Source organism: Sander vitreus, chromosome 18 (genome assembly GCF_031162955.1).
Source record: "Sander vitreus isolate 19-12246 chromosome 18, sanVit1, whole genome shotgun sequence".
Taxonomy (NCBI): domain Eukaryota; kingdom Metazoa; phylum Chordata; class Actinopteri; order Perciformes; family Percidae; genus Sander; species Sander vitreus.
The window spans coordinates 13,119,233-13,137,785 of record NC_135872.1 but is presented as its reverse complement, the minus strand read 5'-3'; the positions used below and the strand labels follow the sequence as shown (position 1 = coordinate 13,137,785).

At 40.9% G+C, this 18,553-nt stretch overlaps 1 protein-coding gene across 2 annotated transcripts in view; it reads right to left on the bottom strand.

Moving 5' to 3' along the window:
* Nucleotides 1-1,694: 1,694 nt before the first annotated feature.
* stxbp5a (syntaxin binding protein 5a (tomosyn)) overlaps nucleotides 1,695-18,553 on the bottom strand; it is a 98,454-nt gene continuing 81,595 nt past the window's right edge. The window contains exons 16-26 of one of the 2 annotated variants that reach the window (XM_078275083.1): nucleotides 17,717-17,898; nucleotides 17,241-17,366; nucleotides 16,719-16,870; nucleotides 15,173-15,235; nucleotides 11,143-11,192; nucleotides 9,790-10,072; nucleotides 9,259-9,628; nucleotides 6,562-6,727; nucleotides 6,099-6,210; nucleotides 5,773-5,993; nucleotides 1,695-4,643 (exon numbers count right to left, since the gene is read on the bottom strand). In XM_078275083.1, the coding sequence (XP_078131209.1) occupies nucleotides 4,602-4,643; nucleotides 5,773-5,993; nucleotides 6,099-6,210; nucleotides 6,562-6,727; nucleotides 9,259-9,628; nucleotides 9,790-10,072; nucleotides 11,143-11,192; nucleotides 15,173-15,235; nucleotides 16,719-16,870; nucleotides 17,241-17,366; nucleotides 17,717-17,898 (1,767 nt within the window). In that variant the 3' untranslated portion in view covers nucleotides 1,695-4,601. The remainder of the gene's footprint in view (nucleotides 4,644-5,772; nucleotides 5,994-6,098; nucleotides 6,211-6,561; nucleotides 6,728-9,258; nucleotides 9,629-9,789; nucleotides 10,073-11,142; nucleotides 11,193-15,172; nucleotides 15,236-16,718; nucleotides 16,871-17,240; nucleotides 17,367-17,716; nucleotides 17,899-18,553) is intronic. The other variant, XM_078275082.1, reaches the window with a different exon arrangement.

Sequence of the window (18,553 nt, the reverse complement as noted above, 5' to 3'; positions counted from 1 at the left end):
CAGTCAAATTGAACGAATCAACATGATTCTTTCATCACCTACCCAATCTCCCTCCCTCTGTCTCTGTGTCTCAGTCTCCCCTTAACTTACCCTTCAACCTCTCATAAGCACACAAGCATGTATTTTGATAAAAAAACATGCATCCTTCATAATAACATTATGACACCACTTTGATAGTTTAGTTTACGTAAAGAAGTGATGATGACGCGCCACAAGGCCATAACCCCGATTCTTTATACATTGGAAGAGAGAGTACAAGGTTAGGAGGAGGGGAAGCACAACTCTGCCCAATTTGTTCCTGTCAGATTAGCAGACCAGATAAACAATTGTACAGAATTGGTTATAACACAGTATGGACCAAGAGACAATCAACTTACGGAACTGCAGTATATCTGCTTTTTTATAGATTCATCATAAAACAGCTACAGAGAAGACATATAATCATAGTCTGCTGTATCCCTCCAGCCAACAATCAATACTTTTACTTTTACTACTCTTACATACTGTGTTTTTTGTGTTGGTTTATAATTGTTGCAGACATTGAGAAAGCTTAAGAATTCTAGTTCCTCTGCATGTTTAAAACTAAATTCAATGTCTATATTTTATGCAATATTGCTTTGTTTTGCTTGTCACTTGAGTCACCAAGTGTGGTCACACATGACGTCAGGAAGCATTCATGACAATGTACGGTTACAGTGTGTAAATCTTTCTTCCCGACAGGAAATCGTCTGCCAAGCTGGAAGCCTCTCTGATTGCTGCAGTAAATTATCCACTCAACTGTGAATACAGCACTTGGTGAACTTACTAACCCAAATGTGCAGCTTCACAGAGATTAGGACAATTATGTCTCTGATTCAAGAATATTAGTTAATATTAGTGGTGTATTTGTAAGTCAGTTAAGTTGAAAAATACAAGAGAAAGTGTAAGATAATTTCTAAGTTTCTTTTACCAAAAATAACTATCAAGGTCGCCTAGAGGTACTTTGCCATTGCTGTAATTCAAGTATAAAAATCTTGAAAAAAAAACAGCCAAGAGTAAAAAAAACCTTTTCAGAAAAAATGTGACCTTCAGGAGCTCCACTGACTACTTCGTCACCTGTGTCATGACTTCAAAGAAACCAGAGAGCACATTCGGAAGTCACTTAGCGTAATCAATACAGGATTGTGTTGCTCTAAGAAAGGCAGCAAAACAGTATAAGAACAGACCATAAGCTAACAAAGCAAGCTATTACTGTAACTGTTAGAAAATGCATTGTATTAAACCTTAAAATGAAAAATTAAACAGATCTGCTTCCTGCTTTTGAGTTGAAATCAATGAACAATTTCTGCTTTATCTATACATTTATTCTAGTCAAAATTTACCTTTCAGATCAACTAACTCGCAGGTTAGATTGCATTGACCAGTCTTTATCTTTTTCCTGTTCAGTCTAATTGCATGTAGAGACAACCGCGTGTGTTTGCTGCCATCTAGTGTACAGATGCAAATATGGCAATAATCTGAACCAAATTTCCATTCAGAGCCTCATCTTTACTTACAGTATAGGTCTTAGTATGGACATACATACCTATACTATTACAATTGTCAGTACTCTCTATCCTTTGTATTCACCCGACTATTACAGTGCTGAAATATATGCTTTTATTTAATCTGAACAGAGTAAAAAAGATTTTTTAAGGATGTTAAAAGACAAAAAAAACATTTTAAACTTTTATTTTCCATTGCACAGTAATCTCTATCTACAGAATTTCTAAATTTGTGTGGCAGCAGATAAAGTCATAAACATCCATGTGAAAGTTGCATAAAACTGTACAAGAAAATTGGCTACAATGAGAAAAATACTGCAACCCACTGATAGCTGTTGAATCCAGGACAGAAGATGGCATATGACAGATAGACAAGACTCCCTCTTGTTGCTTGAGTGTGTGGATTGTATTGGGTAAGAATACTGCATACTGTAGTGTATGGACAAGAAACAAATCACACAAAGATGAAAACCAAGTATAACATTGACAAAGAAAAAACCTGAAACACATAAATAACAGTTGGGTCAGAGGGAAAGACATTGAACAGGTTTTCAGGGATGACTTCTAGCTAAAACTAGTTATTTTTCCTGAAGTTCTTTTTTTTTCTTCCTGTTCTTCACTTTAGGGGTTAGAGACAGAGCTACCTACCAACATCCACACTACAATGCTGACTAAACACAGAGAAGGCCATATCTGTCGCTGTGGAACCAAGAGAGTCAGTGGTACACTTACTGAGGAAGAGAGAAAGGCAAAGACTGAAGTGAAGCAGAGTCGAAGCATGGGCCCAGACATGCGCCAGTGAAATTAAACCATAGTTTAGAGATCATCCTCTATTGTACATTATCCAATTGTTATCTTTTTATCGTCATTGGTTTTAGTTAGTGTAACAGACACTCAACTGGACACAGTCTGCTGACTGGTGAGACTAGGACATAAATATCAATTATTAAACAACCCAAATCTTAAATGATATCCATTAATTTACATGAGCACACCCTCACACACACACACACACACACACACACACACACACACACACACACACAAATACCATAAATATTGTTGTGTTTCAGCTGTAGTGGAATGGTTCAGGAAACAGCCTTATCAGCCAACAGTTAGGCCACTTCAAACATTAGTCCAAATATTACATTTTTATGGCATAATGTGAAACAATACTACTATAAATGGCTGAGTTCCATTGCAACTTGCTCCATTTCTTGAACCCCGAAAGGTGATGAAGATGACCACATTCCCAAATGGACCTGATCCCGGGTCTGCACTCCATGGGTGAAGTTATATTGTATTACACATGTTACCGTATACTGTCTGGTAGAGTGACAAGCCAAACGATAATGCAATGGAAAAGCTAAAGCAACTCTTTGGCGTCAGAAAAAATATGGCCTCTCTCCTCTTCTGTTGCTTGAGCAACCTCGATATTTACTTTCCAGTTGGTCTTAGATTGTCAAACTATTTACTTATATACAAATAAAGATTAAAAGCTTGGTAGACAGAGAGATACACCACATTTGAGCTTCACTGCAAATATGGAAATAGAAACGAGATAATAATGAAGGTGAGCGTTTCTGACACCAAACACAACTGTCTTGCACCTCAATAATTAAATATTAACAAATACATCACACAGACAACTTTCTCATACAGACAACTGTCTGCAAAACCTGAAATATGTTTTAAATGTATGCCTTTAAAGGATTATACATCTGTATCTCTATTATCCTGCATATATGAAAACACATAAATAGGGTTACTACTCATGTGTATGTAATCTCCACATTGATTGACTCCAGAATTTGGAAACTCCACCAAATCTGGCTGGACGTATTTAACACTGATCTCATCAGCATTTGTACAGTCACACTCACAGACTAAGCCAAACTGTGGAAGCTTATGACATTAGAGGGTGAGGGAGGCAGTTCACATCACATCACACAGGTCAATAAATGAAATCCTTAGGTAAACAATAAACATGTCTGGTTCATACGCACTTGCTTTGAGAGTTCAGAGTCAAGACAGCTGATGTTGCCATGTCAGTGAGTACTTAACGATATATGCCTTTTATATCCTTGCCCTCCTTTTTAGATTCCAGCCCTTTTCGTGAGGAGAAATTAATTTGAGTTGTTAGATAAAAGCCACAAAATGTGTTTTTTCAACAAATCATATATCATCCACTTTCACAACAATAGAAAAATAAGAGATTTTCCAATAATACAGACAAGAGCAAAAAACCCAACAAATAACAAATAGAGGAATGGCAAGAAAACAGAAATTAACACATACACGCACACACTGTTGGTAACGATATGAAAGTCTGTAAGATACAGAGGAGAGTCTACAGGTTGAGCGAGATGACGAAATATCCAGTGTACATCAGAATACGTTGTTTTCATCCCTGTGACTCTGCATAGAGGAGGCATCGCTGACGCAACACTTCCCCTGGCACTTCAACGCCTCCTTCTTCGGCCTTCACACCCTGCTCCTGTCTCCTCGATGAGTTATTCCTTACTTTTGTACTTGTCACTCAGAGGTGGATACAGCGTTGCACATTTATTAGCTTTATGTATATATAATGATGTATTTATTCCTTCTTTTTACATTTTAAGAATGTTTGTAGTCTGTTTCTTCATTAGGTATTTGTCTTTTTTTCAGCTATGTTCATCGGTTTGAATACTGGCCCCAATGGGCTCGGAGTGGAGACAACAGTAAAGGACATTTTGGCAAATCAGAATGATGAATCTCCAGGTGCTTGGGCCAATTGGCTACCTCGGAAGAGAAGTTGAACAGAGATAAACTAAGAGACAAAAACAACAAGACACCATTTATTTGCTCCCTCTGAGGTTGTCCTTCTCCCCTGTCTACCCCTCAGTTCCACCCTTTAGACTGAGGTAAGAACAGTAGTCAACATTGTGCTAGGGAAGAAAATCCCAAGTGTCCCAGTGAAGAAGGCTTGGAAGGATGGATGAATGGACAGACGCATGGGTGGGGGTCACGGTGAGTCCAAATGGGCCAATGGAAGGTGACAGTTGTGTCCATGGAGCTCTGCTCCTCCACTGTCACTGATCAGAACTGGTACCATTTCTTGTCTTTGCACTTCAGCATCATCTGGAAACGAAATGTTGGACTGAGAACATGGTTCAAAATATGAGGAATACCTTTCAGACTGGTGAGTTACATGATCCATGATTCTCATGATTAATTCAAGGCTTAAAAGTCCCTCATCAGCTACTAATTATTCTGCTGTCGCTGAAGTTCATGTCATGTCATAGAATGACAATTTTGCTGTAACTTTGGATCACCTGGTAAAATTATAAACATTGCAGGAAACAGGAGACCTTACATATATTAATTCTGTCTATAATAAATATGACACAACTCAGGATCAGACCTTATAGTCTGGGTGCTGGACCCTAAATAATTTAGATCATAAAAAAATTAATTGTAATGATGTCCTTGTCTTTCCTTTTTTTTCTCATTTATGAATAGAAAATTAGACTCCCTAGCCACGGTACTGGGAACTTTCTACAGGCATCTACTGCCAGCTAGTGGGTAAATAGTGTAAGTGTGTAAGATTTTTGAAATCAATTGAGAAAGCTAAGCTCTCAGTATTCGGAAATACATACAGTATTTCACTGCACTACATCAGATGTGTTGTATGCTTTTCTTATACATTGTGTTTAGGGAGGATTGATATTTCTCACAAATATTTGCTGTTATGCAGTTTTACCAGATATTGTAACCAGCTCTGATGATCAAATCAGAACTGAAACAAGCACGAGCAGCTATGGTGTCCTTGCTGTGACGTCTCATGGGGTTTAATGTTTTCTCTAGATTTTAGACATTTAAAGGTGCAGTAGGTAAGACTTATAAAACTAACTTTCTGTGCTATTTGCTGAAACTGACCCTATGTTCCAGTAGAACTACTTGAAACAGGTAATTAAAAAAGAAATCTGGCTCCTCTGGCACCACCTACAGCCTGTAGTGCAATTTGCAAAAATTCACCGCTCCCTGTTCAGATCCACCAATTAGGGCCAGGGGGGGTGTCTAACTGTGTGTCAATCACTGCTCATGCACACACATTCATTCTCCCTTGTGGGGAAAGGGGCTTAGGAGATCGTTTTGGGCTTTAGCAGAAAGGGGGGAGGGACTGAGAAGTTGTTGATGTTCAAATGGGTTGGCTAAGTCCTGGATCTTCCCAATCCTACCTACAGCACCTTTAAACATGTTCTGTTACCTCATGGGCGTGTTTGGAAAAGGAGTCTGCGCTGGCCATCATGGCAGCTGTCCTCTCATCCAGCTCGCCCAGTTTCTGGCCTCTTTCATCCAGTGCTATCCGGGCGCGTGCCAGATCTCCAACTATACCAGACGCTGCCCCCTTCATGCCCTCAATGCCACCCGGGCCTGGGATGTGCTGGGCCAGACTTCGTGATGCCTTTCCAGCTGACACCTCACCAACTAAGTTAAGGAAGGAAAAAGAACAGGGAGAGATGTGTGAGTGAGAGGTTGAATCAATAAAAGACTGAACTGCTGTATATCTGGGCATGTGTAGGTTTGGCATACATAGCTCCTCCCTGTCCAGTGACTGTGCTCCTCCCCCAAAGAGGCCTTTGAAGAACCCTCTGTTGGGTGCCTCTGGTGTCTCCACTGGTGTAAAAAGTTCACCCAGCATCTCCTGAAACATCAACAAACACATCATCCTGCTACATACTGTACAGTTTAACTGCCCATGTCTATTTATACAGTGTTTTGGTATCCACTGCAGTACAATACATATACATATGAATATACAGCACAGTACATACCTTGTATGCACATTCCCAAACATATTTCCTTTATGTAATCCAGTTATTTGACATGATCATATCAATTGCCTTTAATATGAAATGTTTTCTATGCAGTTCTTGTATGCTCCCAAAACGAATATAATCTGCAAAACTTTATTTATGATTAAAACCCTCAAATCCTGAACCATGCCGCATTAAATCTATATGCATACTGTACTGTACATAGAAGTTAAACTGACCTGTAGGTTTTCACAGGTGTCCTGGCTGTAAGTAATCCTCTGGATCTCAGTGGGGGAGCAGAGGTACATGGCCTGACCCAGGTTGGTGAAGCAGAAGGTCCTTGCTATCCGCATGTCTGTCAAAGGCAGGTAGTTTACATCCATGAGCGGTCTCAGTCCCGGCACACTAGAGAGGGGGGGGCACAGAAATGACTTATGTGATTTTACACACACACACACACACACACACACACACACACACACACACACACACACACACACACACACACACACACACAGACAGACAGCTGGGCATCCTATCTTTGTCAGTCTGCCATATGGATGAGTGTTCTGCCTCGGTCTCTCTCCTCTATGGAAGTGAAGATTAATGAGGGTGAGTGACAAAGTTATAAACACCTCCTCACTTAAACCCTTCCACACACTGCATGAAAATTAACCTGGTACGTCTGCATGTGTGTGTGCATGCCTGTGTCACCTTGGTTTACATTGTTAAATTTAGGACGTTTAGCTGTAGTGTAGCGTTGAAGGTTTAGGTTAGTGTTGGGGTTAAAAGGATGATAGGAGAGAGGTCTAAGGATGTGTCTGGGTGTGTTTGTTGTGTGTGTTGTTTGTGTGTTTTGCAAGAGGACAAACGTTTGTGTCGTGACTTTGAATGACAACTTGAGCAAAAAGAAATGTTTAATTGAGGATATAATATGATGAGCATGTCCACCTCAGTGGTGACAGCATTTGTTTCTGCCATTTAAAAGTTCAGGCAATCTGTTACCCAGATAACATTGTTAAAAAACAAACAACAGTTGTTTTACACTTGTAGAATATACGGAATTGTGAATGAATAAATGACACATAACAAAGGTAGCACTTAGAGCAACATTGTATCAAGGATAATTCCATCGTCACATAACATTGAAGTGATATGATATTGAATATTGAAATCTGTCTTTTGAGTTTAAGCGTTCCCTGCATGTGCAGTAGGTTTGTCAGCAGCTCAAACGGAAAGTGAAGGCTGTTCTCCGCTTGGATTTACATTGATTAAAATGGACTCCAATAGTGACAAGTTTCATTGTGAAAAAAAAACTTCCAAATAAACTTTTCAAACTATCTCTGCAGCCTTATCCACTTCGTCATAGCCCTTACACTCACCTAAAGGATTATTAGGAACACCTGTAAGATTTCTCGTTAATGCAATTATCTAATCAACCAATCACATGGCAGCTGCTTCAATGCATTTAGGGGTGTCGTCCAGGTCTAGACAATCTCCTGAACTGAATGTCAGAATGGGAACGAAAGGTGATCTAAGCGACTTTGAGCGTGGCATGGTTGTTGGTGCCAGACGGGCTGGTTTGAGTATTTTACAATCTGCTCAGTTACTGGGATTTTCACGCACAACCATTTCTAGGGTTTACAAAGAATGATCTGAAAAAGGAAAAACATCCAGTATGCCGCAGTCCTCTGGGCGAAAATGCCTTGTTGATGCTAGAGGTCAGAGGAGAATGGGCCGACTGAGACCCCCTCACAACCTTGAGGCGGATGGGCTACACCAGCAGAAGACCCCACCGGGTACCACTCATCTCCACTAAAAATAGGAAAATGAGGCTACAATTTGCACGAGCTCACCAAAATTGGACAGTTGAAGACTCTAAAAATGTTGCCTGGTCTGATAAGTCTCGAATTCTGTTGAGACATTCAGATGGTAGAGTCAGAATTTGGCGTAAACAGAACGAGAACATGGATCCGTCATGCCTTGTTACCACTGAGCAGGCTGGTGGTGGTAGTGTAATGGTGTGGGGAATGTTTTCTTGGCACACTTTAGGCCCCTTAGCATCATTTAAATGCCACAGCCTACCTGAGCATTGTTTCTGACCATGTACCCATCCTTTGATGGCTACTTCCAGCAGGATAATGCACCATGTCACAAAGCTTGAATCATTTCAAATTGGTTTTTTGAACATGACAATGAGTTCACTGTACTAAAATGGCCCCCACGGTCCCCAGATCTCAACCCAATAGAACATCTTTGGGATGTGGTGGAACGGGAGCTTCGTGCCCTGGATGTGCATCCCACAAATCTCCATCAGCTGCAAGATGCTATCCTATCAATATGGGCCAACATTTCTAAAGAATGCTTCCAGCATCTTGTTGAATCAATGCCACGAAGAATTAAGGCAGTTCTGAAGGCGAAAGGGGGTCAAACACGGTATTAGTAGGGTGTTCCTAATAATCCTTTAGGTGAGTGTATGTGTGCTCATGATGTCTCAAATATGACTAAATCCCATCTCAATCCTCATGCAGGACCCTGATGAGCTCATAAGCAGGCACCTGTGCCCACCTCCTACTCCTCTATTGGTCAGAACTAATCTAGCATAGCTCTCTTATTGGCTAGTTTACACATGGACACTGCACTTCTTCATAATCACATGTGTCTGTTTTAAAGTGTTTCATACTCAAAAGCCAGATTTTGTGTGGTTGTCATGGCAATACTGACCAAAATTGGCAAAAATACTGACCCATCTTTTAAAAACACAAACTCAAGTGTGAATACTGTTCGCTGTAAAGTAGCAAAACATACAGAGCACAACAGAAGGCAGATTAAATCTACTTACATCTAATCAATGAACATGATCATTCAAAAAGACTTTGATTGACACATTTTTATAATAACCAGCTAGTTCCAACACAGACTGACATGTTTCTCACCTGAGGGTCATGATGTGGCCATTGGCACAGAAACAAGCCAGAGACACACCTTGGCTCATCTGCACCACATCTGCCCTTAGGATGAAGGAGGTCTCTGTGATACTGTGTTTATAGATGCAGGTCTGGGAGGGGAGGGAAATGACTTTGGCCTGTTTCTCGGAACACACCACAGCATACTGGCTCTCGTTGAGGTCCTGGGAGGTAGAAGGGGATACTGAGACAGGCCGGCGCTTACGGACCTTCTCTCTTTCTTCACCATCCGCTATAACGTTGGGCTCAAACCAGGGCTCAAACGGAGGGGGCAGCATGGAACCTGTTGAGTCCAGGAAAGCCATCCGCATGACGCTGCCCTTCAGCCGCACCAAAATGCCTGATGAATGGAAAGAAAAGGCTTGTTATTGAAATTTAAATTCAGTGGCTTAATGTATTTCAGAGTGGTGCTTTTGTTTTTAAAAGTCTGACAATATTGTGAACATCAGAGACAGTTTATGCATCACTCTACTTTCCATCCCTTCTGATCCCATTACCCACCCGTGGGTGAAATGATAACTGGCTGCAGTTGCCGTTGCTCCCCAGCAGGTGGCAATGTGAGAGCTAGAGACAGCATGGTGCCCAGAGTAGTGCCCACATACAGGCAGGGTGTCAAAGCGCTGTCCCCCTTCCGGGCAAAGGTGTCACTAAAGTGAAAGGAGCTGATGGACTCTCGTGCTTCCTTGTCGATGCTGGTGACGCTGGAGGAGCGCGAGCGGCTGAAAGAATTGTCCCTGTGGTCTAATGGGTTGGCACCCCGCGGCGGGCATACAGACAGGAGGACAGTAAGGAGAAAACAGAGAGAGGTAAAGCACCCGCAAAGAAGTAAAATCACAAGGCAGTCAACACCGATATGGACACTGTATTGTACAAAATAAAGTGATACATAAAAACATCATAGTGTCTTTAAGGCATTTGACATTTTACAGCAAACTCAAGACATACCAATTGAGTAACAACTGTATATGTTTATGAGTGATCTCTGTACGATATTGACGATGTAGATACAGGAAACTGGGAGAGAAATCCAAGAGTATTCTTAACAGTGGGTAAATATATAAAAGGCTGGTCTAATTTATCTCTCTGATGGATTGGTTAACAGAGCAGCATCCCCTGAAACCGTATTGATGGTGACTTTATATTATACATACTTCATATCATATATTATACAACAGAAACAAATCCAGTGCAATTACGCATTTGCACATTTTCACACGCCGACCAACATTTTCAAAATCTCCAATCAGCATTTTTATTAGTATGAAAGAACCAGCTATCAGGCACTTTGGTTATAACACTGGAACTCTTAAAACAAACATACAGGTAAACGTCTTGGCACTTGCACATTTTTGTCCCATCCAATGTTCTTGGTGCTTTAGAAGAATGTTGTACACTGTACTCCTTTTTTCAAAGTGACAATATTTCTGTTTGGGCAATTTTTAAGGTACCAATCAGACAGAGAAAGGAAAGACATAAAGAACACAGAAGAGAAAGAGAAAGCTGCAAAAGTAACAGAAAGCATTACGGTGAGATGGAGTGTGCATAGTTTAGCTTAGCACCATTGACCTCTAGTACAACCCCCACCAAGATCAAAAAAGTGGGAGTCAGAGCAGAACATTTCAGACTGAATTTAATTGCAACACTTTGATTTAGCTCAATAAATTTCAATTCTGGTCAGATCAATGCTACTTTTATCTCATGCAAACTTAGGAGAATATCTGCAGAGCATGCCAATTTTGAGGCTAATAAGCAGATACAACTAGACTAATGGGATGTGGTTAGAGTCCAGGTAAAATGAGAAAGATATACTGCATTTCACACAAATTGTTTGGAGACACGAAGTCATGGCTTACCCAAGTCTGGCTTTAGCTCAGTAGGCAAGCTTAATTTCCGTGACATCTTTGCTGGAAAAAAGAGAACATCCCTCTTTACAAACACATGTCTACGCTAACACACAATGCCATGCAAAGCTAGAGAACTAGCATTGGGCTAGGATTGTGCACAAAGCTACAATACACGAAAATGACAAAAGGCTGTGAAACAAAGTGCCGTGGGATTGTTACATTGTCTAGGGGTCCCAAAACACAGGAGAAGACACTGCGTAAGGACTCAGAGACAACCCTGTATATCACAGAGGCATGCTGTGGAAGACAAAACAAAGGAGGTGACCTCTGGTTGCACAATGCCCTGCAAGAGAGGACTGGTACAGTGAGATACATCAAAACTGCACAGCCAATCAGGACCCTCATGCCACAGGAGCATGCACCAAGAACAGGAAGGAAACAGAAATTACAAACAGGAGATGGAAGAAGACAGTTGAAAAGATGATTACTGAAGTAGTTACTGTAAGATAGCTGAACTTTGTTGTTGTTTTTTGCTTCATTCATTAATAACCGTATTAGGCACACCCAAAACTGTCTCAACTAGTACTAAATACACTTGATTAATGTATGTGTGCATGTAATATAAAACACATTAGGTTTTTAGCTCTGGTGCTCAAATCATTCCATCTTTTAAAATAGTGAACTTATAAATATAAACAACAATAAATGAATGTCGTAGGTGTTATTTCTCTGTCTGTAGGAGAAAGAACTAAAAGGAAATCTATATGATGAAAGGGGACATTCATCATGCATTTACTTACAGTAGATATTATGTTCATTAATGGTAGCAAGTTTTTTTTAGGTTTGGATAACTGACAGAAACCCACCTTGACAAATGAAGAAATGTATACAAAAAACCCTGAAAAGTCTGTGACATCCTTTAATACCCTCAAGCCCACATTAGGTTGGGTGTAACTTGATTCCATTTTTTGTTTCCATTTAAAAAAATAAAGAGCCAGAGGTATAATTTGAAAGTCCGACACTACGCATAATCGAGTTTTTAAAGCTCGCAGTTGTCCAGACACACAAATCTACTATGGATTACTCTTACCTTCTATTTACTTTAATCTAAGGGTTTTCACTTATTCTTGCTAATTAGACCTCTGCTCGGGTTATGGGAAGTATGTGAGGTCACCAACTTCATCAACCAATTAAAATAAAAAAATGATGTCTCTGCCCTCACAGGTACAACAAAGCTAATAGGAGGATCAGTATTATGTGCAGTATATTCTGAGGCTTAGAATATTAAAAACATGTTTTCAGGGGTTCAGACTAATTAAACGAGGTCAGGCTAGTTAAAAAGAATCTACGACGTTGGTTTAAGAAGGACTGGTCTAAAACTCGAGTCTCTGATGTAGCTGTCATTTTAGACACCTACTCATTGTCACCTGAATCAGAATGAAGGTAGGATCCAGAACCCCTGCCTTCCACAGACAAAAATCATTACTATATGTAATTATCTACTTCATCAACACACACTGAAGGCACACAAAGACAGAGTTAGACAGATGAGTTGCTCCCCTGCTCTGTGGTGTCATCATACTGTACAATGGACAGAGCCAATCTTGTAACTCATAATGTACGCGAAGAATCTGCTGTAGGAGGTCAGGACAGATATCACAGGCACATTTACAATATGACACTCGTGCTACTTACATGTAGCATGCAATGTGTGTCTAAGGCAATTACGCTGTATTGTGTATACACAGACAGCTGAATTCCTGCCCTGCTTCCAGGTTAGCCTCTGCTCCATGAGCTTTCAGTTCTCGGCTTATACCTTTCTAACTATATACTTGTGTACAGATGTAACATATGAGCATGTTGTCATTTAACCAAGAAAGAAATGCTGTTGTTTATAATTCAATACAGTGAAAACCAAAAGATAGTGGAATAGAAGCTAACCCATAAGTGAAGCTGAACTTTGGCTCTCTATGCTCTAGTCTACTTCTTCCCACTGTGGTGACCATGACACAGAGGACAGAGACAGGGGGGGGGGGGGAGGGAGGGCACACTTTGTCCTGCCTACACAGCCTCTCATGAAAATCTTTGGCCAATCTTACCTCCTCTACCACCTCCATTGTAGAATTGCGGTAGATTGCTGTTTGACATCAACACTTTTGGGGGTGTAAAGGGGAAAGTAAAGTAGAGTAAAGTAAATGTGCAGTTAGAAACACCTTTTGGCTTGTTACTACACATACGCTGTCACTGTTTACCCTGATTATTTGATTTTTTTTTTTTTTTTTTTATCCTGAGCATCAAACTGTCCTTTTAGTTCAATAAAACTGGTTCAAAATTCAGGACACTGATTTGACTCAAATACCCTGTTTTCTGATGTAAAAACCTTGTACCCTAATAGCAGACGAGAGAATGCTGTACTGTACAGTATTACAACTTGTTGCTTTTTTATAATAAAAACAACTGGCCGGGTAAATCAAGTCAGGGGGAGGCTCTGATACCATTTATTTTAACAGATATCTAAGGATAAAAGTCTATATGACATTTAACTTTGTATTGCATTTGTGCCCAAAATGAAAAACTAATCAAAATAATCCCAGTTTCATTTGGGTACCATAATGAGCAAAGAAGCCCTTCCGTTATTTTATGCAAACAATTCCTAGGATTTTCTCGAATGAAATGACACTCTCCTGGCACTACTGGAGTCTTAATTCATCATACTGCAACTTATTTCAAGGTAAAACTGCACGAAAAACAAATCTAAATAATATTTTCCCACTGGCAGATTTTATCACTTACTGCAAGACAGTGAGAAAAAAGCTTCGCCCTAGACTGACTGTTAAACAGATATATTTTTTGCAGGGAGGCACCTTATCTCTCTCTCTCTGTCCTATGAATAATGCAGAGCAGACAGATGTATCAGACCACAGTCTGGTGGCACCAGACATGGGGGGTTGAGGCAGTCATCATACCTGCAGCAGGACTCCAGACTTTGGGATTTGTTTTCTGTCTGACCTTTTTAAAAAGCTCCTTATTCAGTGCCAAGTTACCCCTAATGAGATGGATCTGGGATGTTCTCTCACCTTCAGCTGAAATACTAATGACGTAAGAAGGCGGCTAGTAAAGAGCAAAAGAGCATCTTACAACACAGTGTAGTTCTTCTGTGGTGGAGGTGCATACAATTCTAAGTGACAATGGATTTTGTGGGTTTGCATTTGGTCACATTCACCGATATGAAAACTGCTTAATATGATAATGTTCTGTGCAAATCTGCTTCAGCACAGTGAGTGCACCCAGACACATTTTAACTGAAAGAAGATCCCTGCTCAAAATCCAAGTCAAAACTTAATTCATATCATCTTGCAACTGATATTATACATTTAACTGTGGAATATTCCTTACAATTATGCAGTTACTGAATATGTGAAAATACCCAAGGCACTTCAGGTTGAACTTTTACTTTTTAACTTGTTCTCTGATTAAGGTAAATTAATGGGTTTCTCTTAGAGTTTTGTTTCATTCAATGTATAATTCTTAGCTGTCACACTGAATTAGCATGACAGAGATTGGATACGTTTACAGCCTATAACCCATTTTTCCACGATACCGTGTGAGATTAAAACAAATTTATTCCTGTCTATTGAACTCTGCAAAGTGGTAAAAGAATGCATGCACAAATGGGAAAATACTCTCAAAAACCCATAAACGTATGGTAATAAACTCAAACAGTGCATTCAAACAGTGCATTTCTAAAGACTGAGGCAGAATGAAATTGACAGCCAGACAATTTTACGGTTCAACAAAAAAACCTTCTGTATAGTTCCAGTTTGATGAGCAACAATTTCAATAAAACAGTATTAAAAGTAGAGGCTCTTTTGAAACATGAATCTCTCTACCTGACAAAAAGCCCCTCTTGCATTTAATACATGGTATTATAGGAATATTTTTGACTGGTTCACTGTTGGCTTTTTATGTCTAGATAACACAAAGCCTGCTGCTATGTTTCTCCCATTTTTCTTTTAATAAGACGCTGAAGGACATGTTACCTGAAGTAGGGGACTTGCAGCGGTCCTCTGATGTGGCTGAGCCCTCGTTGATGTCGCACAGACCTGTAGCAGAGATCATACAATTCAATTCATACAGAAATAATACCAAAAAAAGAACCACTGGGGAGTTCATTCGTAAAAGTATTACACTACTCTTTACTGTATCATGCACTGCCATTTCATAGAGAGCCTCAGATATCAACTGGGATTGCTGTTTGTTTTTTGGGAGATTGGACTGGACCATAAGAATAAATGGATGGTTTCCATGTCGAATGTTCTCTTTACTTGACACGTAATCTGACCAACAGACTAGCCCATCAGAAACTCTGCTCATATTTTAAACATGATAAAGATTTTGTGCATCTTTAATGTTTCTTCATCCTGTTCTAAGTCTAATTCCTCCTTTTGCCATGTGCATGTTTGTGTATGAATATGTGTATGTGTGTGTGTGTGTGTGTGTGTGTGTGACATTGTCCTGTGAGGAGAAAGCCAAGCAGACAGCAGTCTGGCAGAGAAACACAGCTGGACGCTTGATTACTGCTCACAGTCGCCAAGCTCTGACAGGTGCCAGCCCACTGCTCACCAGTCAATGACACCAGATGCTCTGAGTGTACTTACATGTGCACGTATTTGTGTATGTCTGAGCGTTTGTGTGTGTACATTGGTTTGCTTGTGTGTGCCTGAATATATAGTTGCGTAGCTTATCTGTGCATAAATCACAAACATTAATAATAAATCCTTCAGCATCCACAGCTTACTAATGCATCCATCAAACTTTTGTTTAAGTATGGGCAGTGCATCGTCATGACACTGCGGCATCCTTTAAGTAGCTGCACTGCCATCCTCTAACACAGGGTGGCAGTGTGTCCATATGGAATCCATCTTATTAGCTATCAGTGGTACTATGAAGCTGCAGTGGCAATGTGTGTAAAGGGATGGGCTGTGGGAGGGTGTGTGTGAATGAGAAGGAGCAAAGAGACAGACAGAGAAAGAGGAAGATGGACAGAGAAAGAGTTTGTTTGCTTTGTGCTTTGTTGTGTATCAGCCTTCTGAACTAAGACTGGGTAGCATCATTTTTAGATGCACCGTGTGTTGTTCTATGATTTCGTTCATTCTCATATTTGGATCAGTTTACAGATCAGTTCAGGGACGTTTGGACATGTGGGGTTACTGAAAATCCCATTATAATGTTCACTGAAAGACTGATTAGAATTCTAATGCAGACCTTTACTGAAAAAAAAATCCTTGAATACAAAATATGATTTTGCTTCTCGTGCATTTCAGCAGTTTTTAGCCCAATTTGCCTCAACCTGCCGTGTGTTTGTCTAGCTACACTAGGCTCCATTTACACTGGAGTTTAACAAGTGACTTGCAAGTTTGGTGTTCAGCCATCTAGCTTTTGAGTTTGGGCACAAAAAGCTTGGATGTACTGTATGATTAGTCAGCTGAGGACATAAAATAATAGCAAGTTGTGTCTTGTGGCTGAGCTGTAATGGCAAGAAACAACAAACTTAGTCTTCTTCATCTTATCCCTTTTCCTCATTACCTCCAGAAGGCTGTCGTGACTTTCTTGGCGAGCGGGGCTGTCTCTGGTAGGGGTCATTGGAGCCATAAAGCTCGACCGTCCCCAAGTTGAGCACTACCGTCTTCTGGACGTAGTCCACCACAGCCAGACCGTTGCTGTTGCCAAACACCACACTGGGGAGGGGGTGACAGAGTGAGGTAGGAAGTGGAAAAAGAAGGAGGGACGAGGGGGGAGGGAGAGAGTAAAGGAGAGATGGGTTATAGAAACATGGTCATGAGATTTGACTTAGTTTTCAGAGCTAAAAACACTGTAGTCAGAGCACAAAAACAGCTGGAATCTCCAAATATTCTTAGCAGTCATAAATCGTGTTGACAGGCCTGGTTGCCTCTGTAGCAGTGAGCAGTTACTGCTTGAACTGCAAAATTGTATGCATGTCCACTTTGCATATTTTGTCTTGATATATTTGACTCAACTTCAGATGATGATGAACTAGAATAAATAGTGGGAACTTTTCAGAAAAGATGTTCCTGTCTGTATACTTACAGGCCGTAGGAGGAATTGAGCGCCAGACTTGTGATCTGCTGTGGAGGCTCTCCGCTCACCCACACTAACTGGACCACCAAATCTACCTGGTAACCTGCAGACTGCTTCAGAGGAGTACTGCGCACTCTGGAGAGAAGAAGACAGAGTTGAATGGAAAAGAGTAGAGACAGCGAGAGAAACTGAGAAAAAAATAAGGTTTCATAAAGAGAATGACAAGTGGTGCAGCTGCAGTTCTGAAGCTGTTGTGTGTTGAGAGTCTGGCATGAGTGGCTGCAAGGGGATGATGGGAGGCCGTGGCTGAAAATGCTTCAGGCGCTGACTTAGTCTGTGCTAGAGTGCTTGAGGCGAAAGGCAAGACTCTTGTGTGTATGAGTGTATATAAGAATGTGTGCAAGCGCTTTTGAGAGTTTATGTAATCGGTTTGTGTATGTGTGTGTGTGTGTGTGTGTGTGTGTGTGTGTGTGTGTGTTTCATACTTGAGGCAGGGCATGTTGCCTCCGTCAGAGTTGTTGCTGCTCGTGGATGGGTGTGAAGGTGGGCCGCTTGTCTGAGGTGAGGCACCAGGGGTGGGAAGCGCTGATGTCTGTTCTCCCCCTCCACCCCCGCCGTCTGGAGACTCTATGTCGTTCAGCTCGTACTGCATTCGCACCTCTAGTAACTGTATAAAACAACACACACACACACACACACACACACACACACACACACACACACACACACACACACACACACACACAGGTGCAAGTGTAAATGCAAGATTTTAGCAGATTTATAAAAGAGGAGCGCATCAATATCATGATAAACACACAAAACTCTTGAAAACAATTCTTCATGAATTCCTCTGAGGATGGGAACAGTCATATGACCGGGAGTGACATCCACATACATCCACAGAGTCACTTGATAATCAACAATAGAGATTTGTTTGACGTGTGTGTGTGCTTGTGTATGTAGGCAGACTGAGGGTCAAAGAGGTTCTCCAATACTGAAATATTCCATTCCTTCTAAGTCCTCCTTCAGGCTACTTCTCTGCAACCTTCGCATTCACACAAGCACTCACACACGCACGCACGCACGCACGCACACACACTCACACATACTACCTAAACTCACACACAATGTTCACTCTCATTAGCCCCACTGACATGTGGGAGTGAAGAGTGATCAGTGCCCTCTCCTCGGCTCCTCACTCCCGCCTGCCTCTGTGCTCTTCTACCGTGATTTCTGTGAGGTTATAGAGGTGTTTTACCTTGAGGGAACGGAGACTGTTCTCCTAATTACAGCTCGCTGCAACTACATATCTACTCCTGATC